An 18057-nucleotide genomic window follows, 5' to 3' on the forward strand; every position below is an offset into this window, starting at 1 on the left:
CGTAAGTATAATATTACCACTAGGTGGAGACACAATAGTATTGTGTAAAACTAGTATCCTCCTGGTAACACAGTACTGTGCCAACAAACATTAGTTACTACTTTCAGTACACTTTAAGAAATATATGATTTGGAAAAGGGTGATATTTCAATCCGGATAGTTTTAGCAGTGACGTGTTCAACAATAACGCCCCTATCAATTTGCTCGTCTTATGTTAGCGAGCTCGAGGCTAATTAGCAGCTAATAGTCCACCGAGTGCGCATCACAGCGGTGTGCTCAGCCGGGGGACACACACGGCCAGCAAAGAGAAGCTGCTGTGTTTAGAAAATGGCCGACAGATTTTCTCGTTTCACCGAAGAGCGTGATTTCCAGGTAAAACGCCACTCATGTGTTTCTTTTTTGTTTGTTTCTGTGCGTCCTTTGCGATGTCTCGGGACAGTTAAACTACCACGAACACTGACAGCTGATTCATTTTGCATCCGTTTTGCTCGTTAGCATTTACAGCTAGCTAGGCTAACGGCAGTGCACTGCGGCTCAATTTCACTTCCCCTTTTCGATGTTATGGCGTTGTCTAAATTAACATCTAGCGTAGTTTTTTCTAACCGTAATACTCGTTTGCCTCTGCGACAATAACCACCTACAAACCACGCAGCGATACATTTGATAATTGACACCGAATTGCTCGTTAATGACCTTGACAAGACTGATATTTATCGACTTATGCTAACGAGGCATGGCTAGCCAGCATCACGTCGCAAACAAGTGCGTTTATTGTGCATTCGTGTTATCATTAACATGCAGTGACAGTGACGTTTTCTTGATTGGTATTCTGCAAATGTCTGTGTTTGGTGTGCTCTTAGTAGTTGAATTCACCCGGCGGACTATTATCTGAAATAGTGAATAAAGCACAAATTAAATATCTATAATTACCGATGCAGTTTTAAGTCAGTCTGAGCGTACTGTCAGTACATGCTGTAAATGGCAATGAAGCAATTACACATTTTATACTATTGGTGCTGTATGTTTTGTTACTTGTACTGCTCTTAATGAATCATTATGGCAATCTGCGTTTGAGGAGTTGGTGCATGGTTCAGTTATCTGTGCTTTGCGACCACACCCAGTACAACACTGCATTTTGTGCCGTCAGTGCTGAACCCTAAAAACTTGTACTTATTATTAGTTGACAATTGACATCCCCCTCCTCACCCACATCATCTTCTTAGTCTTATAATTTCATGAAATATGTGTTAGTTGTATAGCGCTGTATTTTACAGTCCAGGGGTTTTCGTGGCTAAAATTGAGGCAGAGGTCGTAGCATCCTGACTAGAGATGGGCGACGACCAATACCAGGTATCAGCATCAGTGCCGATACCAGTCTTATGTTACGGTAGTTGATAGATAGTTGCCATTAATTTCATGTAATTTTAAGGAAAAATAATATATCGGGACATAGCTCTGCAAGCTGAATTCTCGCGGTATTTGTGAGTTCACAAACTCCCAAGAATACATCTTGTACCAAGCCCTTTGATTTCCACCCATCCAATCACAGAGTGACATTGTGTTTGGAGGAGTGATAATGCAGCTGTGACAACCAGGAAGCCAGCGCCGGGGCAAACAAACAAACGTAACATGGACGAATGGACGCTGCAATTAATTCTGTTCTTGCAGAATTACTCACCGTTTCCTTGTTGAATGTTAAACAGCGAGAGGCGCATCGTGCATTTTTAGCTGGTAAAGATGTTCGTGCTTTTTTACCTCCTTCGATGAGAACGAAGACGACATTTTCAACCGTGGCCGTGATAGACCAAAACAAATGTGCACAATGCTGCGTTGTCCAATCAGCTCCAAGTATTGTACAGAATGTACCGCATTTCCTGACCAAATCACCGTGAAGCAGTTCCAGATTGATATTGTGAAGGACTCCCTTGAGTGAATCACAATATCAATCTGGCTATTGCCAGGTTACATATATATATTAGGGGTGTGAATTGCCTAGTACCTGGCGATTCGATTTGTATCACGATTCATAGGTCACGATTTGATTCGATACAGATTAATTCCGATACGAATCTATAAATTGATTATTGCGATTTTTTTAACTCAAATTTAGAAAATACTAATCAGTAAACTTGTACATGTACACTGTAAGATTTGTATGAAATTTATTTATTTATCTGAAAATTCAGGCTTATAACTGAGCCACTGCATTTAACAAACAGGTTGCAGTCTGTTTCATGTTTGAACAGCACTGAAATAATATATTAAGGCTTAATGTTCCATTAATATAACATTCTTCCATGCTTAATGTGTGAATCTCAACCCTAAGTAAGACGTTTTGTTGAATATTCCCATAAAAAATTTATGTTTAAAAATCGATTCGAGAATTGTGCACTGTAATATTGCGATATATTGCAGAATTGATTTTTTTCTAACACCCCTAATATATATAGTTCTTTAAAAAAAATCTGCCTTTTTTGGGTGGGGAATTTTATGTAATAGTGATATCATATTTGGTATCAATATTAGTGACTACTCAAGAGTGTTGTGCCAAAGTACTAACTTCCGTAAAAAATTGTATCCCATTCCCTGGCCTGCCACAGGATCTTTTAACTTTTACCACAGAAAAGTGAAAATTATTCAAAAAGGTTCCTTGTAAACAGGTATTGAAACTTCAAACATCTGGAACAAAACCGAAAAACAATAAGTCCACTGCAGATTTTTGTTTTGCTTCTTTGCGATAAATATTTTATTTCTTGTTGCAAAACCTTTTTTATTTTTTATTTTTTTTTATAAATTTGTATTTTACATGTGGGGTGAGTATGTGAGTGTGTACTCATTAGTTCACCTAAAACCTATTAAAAATCCCATACCGTTCGATTATTATCGGCGCCGATAAATTTCTTTATTATCTGGTTCATCTGTATGACGTCAAATTGGTCGATAATTGCCGTTAATTATCGGCTATCGATATTATTGTGCATCCGTAGTTTATTAAGACACTGGCGACGGCTGCAGTGCTCGCTCTGCCTCGCTTGCTTGAAACCGGAAATGGGCGTGTGCAAGAGTTGCGGCGCATTGCTGTTGATATAGCGCCTCTATAGGGGTGCAACGCTGCAACTGCACTTGAAATACTCTGCTGCCAAGCTCAATCAACACAGTTGCAGTGCTGTGTTGAACAATATCAGTCACTCAGGCTGGAGGCAGCACACAATTTAGCGGAGTTAGCCGCCTCCAAATCTTGAACGCAGGAAAATTTTGCAGACAATGTACAACTGTCTTGTAACATTGCATGCATTCCACCCCATGACCTGTTTATGTGCATAGCTAAGGATTCCAACTACTTGGTTAATTTGGCGACATTGCTTCCCCAATTACAGCCACCTTATTTGTTACTAATGGGAAAGGAGTGCATGTTGTTTATGAGAGAAATGCAGTCTGAAACGTCCTGGCTCTGCACACTGGCGCTGTCAGTATTCAGACAGGTTTAACCACGGAGCAACGCCCGCTTCTAAGCAACTGGCCGCCGGAAGCATCTGTGGATATTGCTGCAAACTGCACACTCTATTGTCCTGTATTGTGCTTTACACAGGCGGCTTATCTGGAGCCGTAGAAACACACTGCACTGTTATTTTAGGTTTAGAGGACACGCAGAGCTGGTTGATACTCTTTATCAATTCCCTTAGGGAGAAAGACATTCAAGTACTTTTATTTGATTGACAAATCAGACAAAGCAATCATTTTGTCATGTCAAAAATAGCGTTGCAACAATTAATCGATTCAATTACAAAAAATGTACCAGTAACTTGAAACAAAATCTCTCTCTCTCTCTTTCTGCCTTGAAACTACGCAGGGATCGTTTTTTCCTCATTGGCCAATGTTAATGCAGTCTTACTCTTACGCACCACTCTGTATAGAAATAGATTGATGCAGTGCCAGCAAAGCAGGACTCCTGGTTTGGTGGCACTGCATCCTCTGAGGAGGACAGAGTACGTAAAACCAGAATGTGTTAAGTTTGGGATTACCGTACTTCACATTAACAAGAAAGATAAAATGCAGTACGGGACCTAAATCATCAACAACATTTATCAAATTGTTTAATCATGCCAATTTGCCAAACCCTATTTCATACTGTCATGTGCATTGGAGAGAGTCCAGAGAATACAAATTTGCAGCAGATTAGTGCTGCACCGCTAGCACATGCAGTGGTCTGATATCAAAGTCACCCAAAGGAGAGTGAGACAGAGTGGGGGTGGGGGGGTGTGTTAGAAATCGATTCACTCTTCTATGGGCAGTTCTGTTTATCATAATCCCTCCCTAACTGGCATTGCTGGTGCTGATGCAGGCTCCTGTTTTAATCCGAATTAGTGAGCAGTATTACATCAAATCACATCATTGTGGGCTCATATATTGTGCTCGTGAAATCACATTCTCTGGCCTCTCAGCAATTTCAAGTCTCAACTGAAGTATGTGAAAAAAATAATATACTGTATTGTGTTGGGTTAGTAGGGCTACACAACATAGGCCTTGTTGAGTATTTACACATAGGAAAGGTTTTTGCAAACTGGAGATATTTTTCTGCGTTTTGCCCTGTCATCCACTCTGGGGATTTTTTTCCTTAAAAACTAAGGTTTCCTCCGGCCAAAGTGGAGATTTGCGGATTTCTCCGGATCCGTGTTTGCGTGTGACCGTCGTAAACGGAGTTTTACGTCATCGCTCTACACACGTACACGTCACTCACACACATACCTCAAGTTGTTTAAAAAAAACACAAGTGTAGCTTTTTTCATTTTGTATTTATTCTCTTTGTTTTCCTCTATGCTCCGTTTATGATGTAGTCACTCTGATTGACTGTTACAGTTTACATGTTTGTTTGTTTTAATTTGTATTTTTTTAAGTATTAAAAGTATTGTGTGCGCTAACAGTCCGTGTTTGTGTGACGTATGGTGGAAGTTGTTGAGCAGTATTTGGCTAACTACTGCCGTCTTGAGCATGGGTTAAAGTTCTCCGTCGTGACGAAGGATTTCCGTCATTTTGAAAATGAGACTGGGGTGCACCTCATAAATAAGTCCCCATGTGGACTGCTGTTTGTTTATGGTCCCATCACTAAACTGACATTGCTTTCAAGCATTGCTTTTTTATAATTTGGAAATACCACCTTAAAAATTATTGAAAAAGTATTGAATTATCTGGGTGAGGTCTTAAATTTGTGTTAATTGACCGCAGTCAATTTAAACAAAAAATTTTTTTCAATCAAATGAATAGTTTTTACCTTAACCCTTGGGCTAGCCCTAGAGGCTTGGCATGCATCTAACTGAGTTTAAAAACGCACTTGTCCATTTTTGTTTGCGTTAATGTGGATGTGTGTGTGTGTGTTGTTTTGTTTTTTAAACAAACGAGGCAGTGCGGACAGATTTTTTTTTCTACATGGGGGTGGGGGGGGGGGGTAATTGGATTTGCATCAACTTTAAATAAAATAATATAAATAAATATTTATTCTTTACGGTTTCCTGCTGGAAGAATGTCTATCCATGGCAAGGCGACTTCTGCAACAAATTTGTGGCTTGAGCGCACATTACCTCAGGTTAAAAGTCTGTAATATGTGGATTAATCACTGCTTTTTCAGTATATAAATACAAGGCTCAGATTTTTTCTTTTTTTGTGTAGCTGATTTGCAGATCATTGACTTCATTTGAGGAGCAACTTTCAAATTTTTGTGGAGCAAGTTTTCTTTTGCAGGTTTATCCCAGGTACCTGAACCAGGGGCTTTATTAAGCCTGGTTCACACGGCAGGGGAATTAGCCAGATTTTAGCCCCAAATTTCCCCTCCCAAAAATCGTAAAGAGGCGCAGACATCCAAACGATAATCTTAACCAGCTCAGTGGCCCATTGGTAGAGTGGGAGGTCGTGGGTTCAATCCCTGGCTGGGTCATACCAAAGACTCTAAAAATGGGACCCATTTGCCTCCCTGCTTGACACTCAGCATTAAGGGTTGGAATTGGGGTTATAGATCACCAAATGTTTCCCGAGCGATGCCGCTGCTGCTGCTGCTGCTGCTGCTGCTGCTGCTGCTGCTGCTGCTGCTGCTGCTGCTGCTGCTGCTGCTGCTGCTGCTGCTGCTGCTCCTCACCGCTCACCGCTCGCTCAGGGGATGAGTCAAATGCGGAGAATGAATTTTGCCCCACTTAGGTGGGTGTGACAATCAGTGAATCTTAATCTTAACAGTTAATCATGCCAGCTCAGACCGATATCGGCCGCGCAACATGTTTGACTGTTTTGGCCCGACTTCACACCGTGTGCCCCGAGGACAAACGATCACGCAGCCGGTTGACTGTAACGTGCAGCCAATCAGAAAGCGAGGCAGGTCGGTGCTGGATTTCACCTTCCTTGGTTTTCTTTGGTCCCCTCGGGTCTCCTGACGGCGGTGTTCGGTTTAGGTGAACGGTATGAGATTTTTCCTAATAGGTTTTTGGTGAGCTAACAAATACACGCACACACGCACATACACATACTCACCCACATACAAAAAAAAAAAATATATATATATATATAAAAAAAGAGCAATTATGATGACATTACCGAATGAACAATACTGAGCTCTTTTAGAAAAAAGAAAGAAAAAAAAGATAGCGAGGAAGACGGTGGGGAATCCGAAATCAAAACAGTAATGGTGCATGCTTGCACTATATACACTCTTTTTAAAAGAAAAATGCCTTTTCTTTTTATGCCGCTTTTTTTTCCAGCTAAAAACAAACCAGGAAGTATCACGACTGGTCCTCCATGTTTGTTTACTCGGAAGTTACGATTCATCGTGAGCGGTTTTGCGAGTCTTCCCATCTAACCAAGAAACATTCATGAATGAAATCATCTAATGTGTGATGTGTTGATTGTGCCATGTGGCTGCACACCACACGGAACGTTCAAAACTGTTTCTCCCGTGATTGTTTTCCTTGTCACATGTGGGGTCTCTCACATTTTGGAAGTCGGGCGGCAATTTTGAATGAACACCTGGTTATATTGTTTATATAATCAACTGTTTTTATTTCTCAAATTCAGCAAATATTTTATCACTGTTTTTGAACTCTTTGCATTTATTGCTCACGTGAAGGTTGACCGACGCGACGAGACACAATCTTCGCCTACCACCACAGCCGAAGATAGGAAGCCATCTGTTCAGCGTACAAACGCTCCCTATTTGGAGTTAAAAAAATCAACAACATAAATTCATAGCATGTGGTGTTCTGCAGTTGCATGGCTATTCCTCTTGCAGGATGAGTGGACAATGGACATGGCAGTGATGGGTTTTACCGTTGTCTAAAATATATTTTGGTTTCAAATAGTAGAGTATAACATTTAAACAGAAGTTCTGTAATTCATGACAGTAAAGAAAAGTGTGTGAAATAGGCTTTTTAAATGTGTGTCATTCAGGGCGGGAATCACTTTGACCAGTATGAAGATGGCCAAGTGGATCTGGAGCAGGCATCCCTGGACAAACCCATTGAATCGGTAAGGCCTCATCCTGTTGTCCCGCATCATTGGATTAGCTGTGAGAGTGGATGCAGGGATTTTTTTTTTTGGTTTGTTTGAACGTTGTGTTCTCTTGACTCAATTTAACCAATAGGAACGCTCATCTTGTGTTCATTAATACCTCTCAAAACCTCATCCCTGTGTCCTCTGCTATCCATGTCCTGTTTGACATTTAAGTTGATGTTTGGTTTTAGTTGAAAATGACATTGTCATTATCCTTTGTTAGACTTTGAGATGAGTTTATAGAATATAAAAAAAAATGGAGTGGATAAAGCACTGTCAATCAAGTTTTGTTTACGGAGAAATATTTTTATGTTGCTATCTATAGAGCTGCTATTTGAATCAAAAGTTCAAGTGAGTTGTTCATATACAGTTGAAGCCTGAAGTTTACATACACTATATAACAAAAAAAAAATATTTTTTTTTGTTTAACTCGATGTCTGGTGTGAAATCTGACAAATTGTGCTGTTTGAGGTCAGTTAGGATTACCAAAATTAATTCAATTTGATGAATAAATAACAAGATTAATGACAGGAGGATATTTTTGGGACATTTTTTCATTATTTTTTTTAAGTCGGAACTTTGCGTACATTAAGATTATTGTGCCTTTTAAACAATTTGAGAAAACCCAGATTGTCTTTGAAAGCTTGACAGCTTTATTGACAATATTTGAGTTAAATAGAGACACGCTTGTATTGAGGGCACACCTGAAACACCCTGCTTCTTTGTGTAATATCATGGGAAAGTCGTAAGAAATCAGCCAAGATATCAGGAAGAAAATATTGGACTTGCACAAGTGTGTTTCATTCTTGAATACAATTTTCACATGCATTAAGGTGGCATGTTCATCAGCTCATAATTGTAAACACCTTGGGAATGTCCAGCCATCATATCACTCAAGAAGGAGATTGCTTCTGTGTCCCAGAAATAATTACGCGTTGGTCTGGAATATGCATGTCATTAACTCAAGAACAAATGCAAAAGACCTTGTTGTATGTTGGCTGCAACTGGCAAGAATGTGACCTTATTCACAGTGAAACAAATACTGTACCGACGTGGACTGAAAAGCACATAGCACTAGATCCAGATTCCAGAAGATGCCATTACTCCAACAGAAACATAAAAAAGCCAGAATAAACTGAACTGGATGAAAGGGCTCTGTGCACTTCACAAAATCAGCATGATAAAAGAACATCATGTGCAAATACGTATGCAACATCTCAAGACATCAGCCAGGAAGTTAAAGCTTGGGTGCAATTAGGCTCTCCAAATGGACAATATTGCCAAACTGGTTACAATGTGGCTTAAGGATAACAAAGTCAGTGTATCTTATTGATAATTCATGGGAAGACCTGAGAAAATGTGGACGAGCAAGGTGGCCAACAAGCTTGGCTCAGTTACATCTGTTCTGTCAGGAGAAATGAGTCATAATTCCTGCCTACTATTGTGGGAAACCTATGAAAGGATATCCAAAACATCTGACCCAAGTCGTATGAGAACTTAAAAGTAATTAAAACTTGTCGAAAAAAGTCCTTCTCTCATTATTATGGCATTTAGCCAATAGAAATAATTCTGGCAATCCTAATTGGCCTAGACCAGGAACGGTTTAAGTCTTATTTCATGTCAGACAAAAAGGCTCTTGTGTCTTCTGGTTTCAACTGTATATCTTTATTTATTAACGCCCAACCCAGTCAAAGTTAGTGAGCATTGCTTACTCCACTCCCCAAAACAACGAAGCACACATTAGATGATGTGAATGGATACTTGTGTTTGTGTTTGTGTTTGTGTGTGTGTGTGTGTGTGTGTGTGTGTGTGTGTGTGTGTGTGTGTGTGTGTGTGTGTGTGTGTGTGTGTTTGTGTTTGTTTGTTTGTATGCAGCTTAGAATTTGTTTGTGTTTGTAGGACAGTTATCTTATTGTACACAACTTGGGGTGTTCGACATTTCTCTCCTGCAGCGAATTGGCCCCCTATTAGCTAAGCAGCAATGACCCGGTTTGTATTTGCACGCTCTGCTTTCTTACTCCTGTCTCTAGGGTCCTTGTAACGCTTTTCTTGACTGTTTTTGTCTCTTTCTTGCTCTCACTCACCACTGTTACACTCTAAATCTCTATTCTACCTGTTTCTTAATTTCTGTCTCGCTCCCTCCCTACTACACAGTGATTCGGTGTACAGTACCCTCTGTCATTCTGTGCTGGCATGGTGCTTGTGCAAATGGGACTGCATTTTATTAATTTTTTTTTGCAAAAGAGGCACCTGAAAAATAGCGCAGGGAGCATTTCCTGTTTACTGTCTTCCTTCTTCTCCGTCCCCTTTTAAAAGTGGTCTCTGAAGCATCGTGTTAGGCAGGCCCAGCCGCCCAAGCCCTCTTTGCATCCTTGGAGTTGAGCCAGACCTCCTGTGGATGTTTTACCTGAACCAGTCGGACTGGAACAACAGCCAGCACCAGATCTAATACATTTGCAGTCATCTGTACGCTATTGCGCACCAAAAGTAAAGCTGCAATAAAACGGCAGTTTCTCTTCAACACTTATTCATTCACAGAGGGAGCCATCCACTACTGTGTGGGTGGTGGAAAAAATACAAAAAGGCGAGAGGTGGCCTGCTTACCTGGCTTGAGTGGCTCTTATGCTCCTGCGCTATTATTTATGGATGGAGGTGGGGGGACACCGGGAGCTGAGCTACAGCGTCTAACCATATAAAGTTGTTACCTCAAAAAGTGGTCAAATTCTCAAATGAAGAGTGCTATGTATAGTGGTACCTTGATTTATAAGTGTGTTCATTAAAAACATGTAAATACATTGGTTATTTAAAAAAACAAAACAGAATTACTGTATGTTCTGACAAGCCAAAAGTCACAACAACTGCGTCTGAGCTGTATGCCCATAAGAGTGTGGGGCATAATGTGTGACATCTGGAGCATGGCTGGTTGGTCTGTGTGAGCTCCTAGACGCGAGTTGTGGAATATTGGAGCATGTTGTGAGTTTTCATTTCATTTTTTCATTTTGTATTTGTGTGACTCTACCGGTCAAACAGTAAAGAGGGTATCTGCAAATGTTGCTCTTACTTTATTTCTGCTTCACATGAGCGGCAGTGTGTCTGAAGATCACTTGTAATTCCGACTTTCACACTGAGCACAAAGCAAAGAATCGACCAAATGGTGCTTCGTAGTTATAAAAACGTGAACGTTGGGCCGCTGGTAATTCAAGCGGTCTTCCTATGGATCTTTAAAAACTCTTAAAAGGCATTGAATCGATGAATCTAAAAACAAGGTCTTAATTGGCATTAAAATATCTTTGATCAATCTTTCAAGAATCTTAAAATTTTCAACATAAAATAAATTCAATTTTATTTCTAAATTGACATTCATTAGGAAATAATTAAATAATTTACTGAATGACTTTTGTGGTAACATCCCACAATCACGACTGCAGAACCAACAAACCATTGATGTGGTCTTGGTTGGGATGCTCAGGACCGGATGCATGTCATTTGTGTACTGTAGTAAATTTGGACAACATGGGACAGTGGCAATTGTGAAGTTAAATGGAATTGAAAAGTCTTGAATTTACTCCATGGGAACCCTGTCAAGGTACCACTGTATTTGGCACAGCCTGATCACTGATTGTGTCACAAGCTTGTCCTTTGTTTCAGTGAATGGTTCAGCACAGCATCTCGGAGCCCCTCCCCTCAGCCTCTTGTTGTATGTAATCTATAGGCAGCTAGAGGTCTGTGGTACTTGACTGGGATATTTTACTCATGTCTTTACCCCTCTCCCTTTTGATCTTTGCTCCTTTCTCTCTAACATTGGTTTTGCATTGCATGCATGGTAGCATTCAGTATGACACCAACAATTATCCTCCCTACTTTTCTCCCCACTGTCCCCTTTTTACTCCCCTAGTCTATCAACCCCCACCCACCCTTGTCTTACCTCACCCACCACCCCAACCCATACTGATATGCAGTGGGCACCCTCAGAGCCATAAAATGCACATCTGTACCCCAATCACTTGCACAGACTCTCTATCAATGATTTTAGTGGAAGACAGATCATGAAAGTACATTATTTTCCCAATCAATCAACTACATGTGTTACTATCGACTTATTTTACTTTAAATAAGTCCCTAATATACTCTTAAGGCATTTTACTCAGCGACAAACATCAGAATGGAGAGGTAAGTATACTGCCTGTAACGATTCTTAGTGTAGAACGTGTAGCAGCATCTCTGATTGACTGAGTCCCAAGTGTCCGAATTTCTGACTGGACTGTTGCACAACCGGTACACTGCACCAACAAGTGTGTTCGACAAGTTTTTAAATGTGCACTATTAGTGTACATGCTAAATTTTGTAACGCATAGACCAGTTTTTAGGTGCAGTCAAACCAGAACCTGACACATGATTTAAGCCATGTCAATCATATTTCTCACACACAATTACATACACTCAATCCCCAATTTGCAGCACAGGTTTACGACATTAGTACTCTGAGGTCTCTAGTTGGGCTCCCCTGCATGTCTCTTCCCATAGCCATATCTTCGCAAGGCACTGTGCCGGTAACAGCGCAGTGCACACTTTCCAAAACCCGCCACCCAGTTTGTAGAGGTCTTTTGTTTGGATAACATTTTCTGCTTTTCTTTTCTCCTGTAGCAGTTGGATTTTGTATTTTTTTATATATGTTTTTTTACATGCCTACCTTTTCTGTTTGTATACAGTATTGTTTGTTTTTTAAAGTAGCACAGAGAAGCAGTTTTAGATTATTATTATTTTTTTAAGTAGACAAGCTATCAGAATTGCAAAAGCGTTTGGCCTGGTTTCTTACGTTGTGTCACGTGTGACTGTTTTTTTGACAGCCCAGTATTTAAAGCCAGGTTCGTATGGAAATGCCTTCACTCCACTTGCACTGCTGTTGGACTCGCCGTCTTTGCTTTCATCCGTCCGTCCTTCCGTCTGTTTGTCCATTCTTTTGGTACACTCATATCTGTCGCTCCGACACGCCCGCCGCCGGCACCTCATCTCTGCAAATCTTGCCCTAACCAGCCCTTCCTGTTTTTAATAAAAAAAAAAAAAAGGTTTGTGCAAACACATTAAAGGAAAGTGGAGCATTTCTTTCTTAATCAGGTCATTCGCTTGGGGGAGCTTCTTATTAAACACCCTGCTCCGAGTCTCAGCTATTGCCTCTGCTCTAAATCAATCAATAAAGATACTATTGTGGCATAATCCTGTAGTATGGGACCAAGAGAGGCGGAAAGGGATGCGTACAACATTCCCCGCAGCAAACTCTGCAATGCCCCCAACACACACAATGAAATCGGCGAATTACACTAAGCAGGAGGAGATGCTCCACAATCCTCACATCTTCTGACTGTCTATCTTTGGGCATGTTAGTCAGAAAAAACTTCTTGATTTGGCCTTTAGTATTATGTATGTTTCCACTAAGTGGTGTAAGTTAGTTCAAGCTTGACTTGGTACTGTTTGGAATGGTAAATCCTCATATATCTTGTGTTAATAGTGCAGTGTATCGCGACAAGTAATGTTGTTGTAGTAACATCAACCTATAAAATAATAAGATGCCTTAAATTGATGCATTTGTGTTATTTTTGTGCTATTTCTGGCATTGCACATTTACATTTTATGTGCTTAAGGCTAATTCACATCAGAGGTTATCCCAAGGAACTTTACATAACGTCTTTATTCAGTGGAATCCTCGCATCTCCAAGAACACTACTTTTCTGGAAATCAAAACGCTGTATTGTTTAAGTTGGTATTATACTTGTTGTTACATTATATCAATACAACACCAGCCAAAAATCATATTCAATCACAAATTTATTAGACTAAAAAAATGGCTAATTTATGGTGCAGTCATTAATCAAAATGGTTTAAGTCACTTGCAAATCGGGCTGCGCTCGTGCCATCCTCCTTACCAGACAAAAAGCCTTTGATAATAAAAGCGAACGACAGTGATTCCATCATCTTGAAAATCAATGAAATACGAGGTTTCAGGAGCAGACCTAGGACTACGCTCCTTGCACATTGAGAGACCAACTGAGCTATGCATGAGCAAGCAAATAAAAACTCAAATCTCAAAAAGTCCTCGTTGTAGGGTGGCCGTCAACATCAACAGATTGCAGTATAACTCTACCATATTGTACCACAACACCCACCACACAGTTGCCAAAAGCGGTATACGCAGTGCTCACTGCTCATCATCAATATTTTGGTACCTTTCAATTCAAACCATCTGACAATGGAGATGTACCAGGGAACTGTACCACTTGGTGGAAACGTGGCTCTCGACTTAGATAAAATATCACACTTTTGAAATGGGAAGTGGCCTCTTTGGGTTTGGTAGGATCTACCAGAGAGATCCTTACAGAATTGTTGAATCTGAAATGGTTGGAAGCCATCCCTATTGACCCTGAGGACCTTGTGAGCTGAGATGCTGTGCGTGATGCGTGTAACCGCCACTCCCCTTCACATGCACTAACCCATCCATACCCAGTTTACCCCCCTCACCCGCCAAAAAGCTTCCCTCGGCCTCAGCCATGGCTCAGCCTGCTCTCTACTGCCCCCTGTATAGCTAATCTATTCATAAAGTAAAATGTAAAAAAAAAAAAAAACGTCAAAAAAGGGCACTGCTGAGCCATCACCACCTTCTCTGTGTCTGATCCACCTGCGACTAACACACTTCATGTTTTAACACTATCCCTACACTCCCGTCTCCTCAGTTGTATGTGCACCTTTGGCAGTGTGTTTACTAATAAAGAATATGCTTTTTGTTAAAAGTAGTTTTAGCAAAAAGCTGCATGCATTTTTTTCTTTTGTTCCAACCCCTTTCAGCTTCCGTTTCCATGATTGTTGATATCAATCTCTTTGTGATTATAAATATCCTTCTTGTTTGGTTTGTATGTTTTGCTCTTTTTTTGATAGAATGCAGCACTCTGGTGAATGTCAGACAAGCCTGAAATAGTTATAATCACAATAGAACAACAGTTTTTATTAAGAAAATTTCATTGTCATGTTTATTTGTGCTTGAGATTGCACTTTAGTGTGTAGTGTTGAGACAGTCTTGCATTTCACTTAATGTTTTCAGTGTGTTTTTTTTTCTTGCTGACCCATACTAGTGACATAACAGTCTCAGGAGACTTGCATATTTCGTCCTGGAGTGTTGAAGGAATTCCTGTTGTGCATGTTCATATGCACTCCTTGTGATTCATCTTCATTTGGCGGATTTTGGCAAAAACAAACAATTCAAAACATAGCTACTCCAAAATGAGATGGCCTCTTTGAAATCGATGAGAGAAAAAATATAATAATGAAATTAGTTATAAAGCCAGGCTACCACATACCCTACCCTCAATAGCTACGTCCCATTTCAACAATGTAGAGAAAGAATTAGCAGTATTTTTAGCGTTCTACATCACGATAGTGCTCGTCTTCATTAGTGTTGTAGGTAAGGCCAGTCAATTAAAAAGTATTTAATGAACTATGAAAAAGGCATTTGTACAAGTAGATGCCTCCCACTAATAATCCCCTTGTCAATTAAAGATGATACTTTTTAAAAGAGGCATTAAAAAGAAAATATAGAACATGCACAGCGGCAATTTTCATTTTTTTCAGTGGGGCTACTTGCATACGTCGTCTCCCTCTTTTTGGCCTGCACATATCCTTTCACGCGTGCACATTCTGTCCACCCTGGGCCTTGTAATGGTAATCCAAGGCCCCGCTAGCAGCACTCTTGTCTCTTCCTCTTGCTTTTTGTTGTTTTGTATTTTATTTGTGACAGCTACGTGTTTCATGGTGCTCCCCGCCACCCCCTCCTCCTGTCATGGTTACAGAATCACAGCAAGCTTGGAGTTTCTGGTCGTCATTTTGTTAATGCAAGATTTCCATACTTGTTCTGTGTCACTTTTCTTTGTTTACTAAAGATCTTGCTCTGTAGTGGTTCATATATATATCTGTGTGTACGCTTGTGTGTGTGATGCATATATCGCCCTCCTCCCCCTTCCAACTTTTAGTGATCAGTGTCATTGCCTTTAAATGGCTGTTCACACACTCCCACGTTAAGATTTATTGTAGTATGCAGACTACACATAGCCTCATTAAAGGGTAGAAAACCTAGCGCCCCCTCAGTCTCCCACCCTTTTGCCCCCACACTTGTGATGGAAGACACTTATGAACACTTGGTAGTTGACGTGGATGACGTTAATGATGGCGGTGGTGGTGGCTGTGCTGATGATCGTGTGAACTGAGTGCTTTGTTTTGTTGTTGTGTGAACTGTGACTCCACGGAGGAAAGGCTCCTCTTATTATTGGATTATTTCTGGTTTCTCTCCTCTCTCCTGTCTGCTAGGACAACATTGGTCACCGGCTGCTTCAGAAACATGGCTGGAAGTTGGGCCAGGGCCTTGGCAAAACTATGCAGGGTAAGCGCTCACTCATCCACACACAGCCCTACTGCCATTGTACACTGGTGCCACTCACCAGTTCTCTCTGTTCACATTTTCAGGGTCCTTATTTGTACCATCGACTTTACAACATCATACATAAATCTTCATAAATCTTGTGCCAGTAGCCGCATTTTGCTGCAAACTTGAAGTGGGAAGAAAAATATTTTTGGAGCTTAATAAGGGTGAGGGATGGATTCTTATGGTTGGAAAATGCATTTGATTTACAGACATTCAGTGAAGTATTCTCAAGGCTTTAGATTGTTAGCCTTCAGTTAATTAAGTTACCATAGCTTGAGGTCAATCAGCTGTCCTCTGATTAGACATCTCCTGGAATCATAAAATCTCCTGAAAATGTAAATGTTCCATTAAATTGCTTTTGGTGTCTTGTCTGACCCGGTTCAGCACACATCTCAGAGGTAAAGAAACAGTGCTTAGGAGCCATGTTGGTAAAATGTGGGCCAAGTAGGCCAAATCGTCATGGTGTTAGCGTGTTAGCTGCTCTTTGGCTCAGTTTTTTATATATCTTTTTTTAATCCTGTTTCTATCACAAATCACTCCCTGGCACTTTCTACACTATTTGCTTTTTTTCCCGTCCTTTCTTTTAACTTTAACCTTGGGTTTATAGTAGTGCTGTCAAAGTTAGTGTTAACTAATTAATTAATCACAAAAAAATAGCGCATTAATCATGTATTAATGCAGATTAATCACACTATTAATTTTGACCGCAAATGATCCTTAAGATTGACAGGGGATGGTTACGTTAAAGGTAGCATAGGTTGTGTTTAAACAATAAACATAACTACATGCATTTAAGTAAAGCGTTTAATAAATGTTTGCGTTTTCATATTTTTTTTTATTTTTAAATTATGCAAGTAATTAACTGATTAGAAAAAGAGGAGGATGTGCGTGTGCAGTGGATCAAAGAATGTTGAAGATGTCCTCATAACATTAAATGTCAAGAATTAACACATAACAGGTGCTCTTTAAATTTGGCGGGCAAAAAACGTTGATAAAAAGCCTTTTTAATTAAGTGATTAATCGTGATTAATAAAAATTCTAAGATGTGATTAATCTGATAAAAAAAAAAATAGTTTGACAGCTCTACTTAGTCTTTGCAGTCTATACTTAAAGTTGAGCTTGAGTTTCCATATACAGGTACAGTAATACCTGGCATTTAATGCTGTTCTTACCCATTTACACTGACATTTACATTTTTCTCACCATTATTGCTCAAGTGTGATTAGCAACACTCTTGCAAAAATATGGATGTTAATAGAATATTGATGTTGCCATCTTACATATTCTAAAATGTTGCTAACAGGCCTTTACAGTTGTCATGTAGATGGCACAGGGAATTTTGTGTGTGAGATTCTGTCTCTTCTGCACCAGTTAGGAAGTTAATATACTGTTGGCACAGGAGCTAGAATATAATGAGGTCATTCAGCGCAGTTGGAAACCAGATTTGTCCAAGGAAGTTAACTCATTGACTGCCATTGACAAGTATACAAATTTTTCAAACTTTGCAAATTACAATTTTTAAATGTACTGGATCTTCCTCAAATGTCGACGCCTGACTTCCTGTCTGGCTCGTGTAATTTCTCCAGCGTTATTAACATCGGCATGCGGAATCCGGGAAAAATGGAAACCTTGCGGAAAACTTCCACAGCTCCGCATTTGGATACGCACAGCACCGCAGATATACGTATATATGTACATATACGTGTATGTGTATATGTATATATACATATATATACGTGTGTGTATGTATGTGTATATATATGTGTGTATGTATGTATGTGTATATATGTGTGTGTGTATGTATGTGTATATATGTGTATGTATGTATGTGTATATATATATATATATATATATATATATATATATATATATATGTGTGTGTGGAAATTTGCGAGTTCTGTTAACCAGCGGTCCCATTTCATACATGCGCAGACAGCGACCCTCGCTCATTGTGAAACTCTTTGCGGTGATCAACGACTTTCACCTAGCTAGAAGCTAATGCTAATGTTGAACGCTTATAATCCGCTTTTATGTCAGTGATCAGCAAGCTACTATTCTTGTAGCAA

General features: G+C 39.9%; 1 protein-coding gene across 8 annotated transcripts in view; it reads left to right on the forward strand.

The window, feature by feature from the left end:
• The first annotated feature begins 91 nt into the window (after window positions 1-91).
• The window catches only part of gpatch8 (G patch domain containing 8), a 30354-nt gene continuing 12388 nt past the window's right edge, over window positions 92-18057 (forward strand). For 2 of the 8 annotated variants that reach the window (XM_086060054.1, XM_086057553.1), the window contains exons 1-5: window positions 300-372; window positions 7426-7503; window positions 9480-9516; window positions 12375-12392; window positions 15877-15949. Coding sequence is in view for 5 of the 8 variants with exons in the window: in XM_086057553.1 (XP_085913679.1) it covers window positions 15943-15949 (7 nt within the window). In the remaining 3 variants the exon portion in view is untranslated. Of the gene's footprint in view, window positions 373-7425; window positions 7504-9479; window positions 9517-12374; window positions 12393-15876; window positions 15950-18057 lie in introns of all 8 variants that reach the window. The other 6 variants (XM_086061503.1, XM_086059223.1, XM_086060743.1 and 3 more) reach the window with 4 other exon arrangements.

Source organism: Leptonotus elevatus, chromosome 1, assembly GCF_054856555.1.
Source record: "Leptonotus elevatus isolate MCC_2025b chromosome 1, RoL_Lele_1.0, whole genome shotgun sequence".
NCBI classification, from domain to species: Eukaryota; Metazoa; Chordata; class Actinopteri; order Syngnathiformes; family Syngnathidae; genus Leptonotus; species Leptonotus elevatus.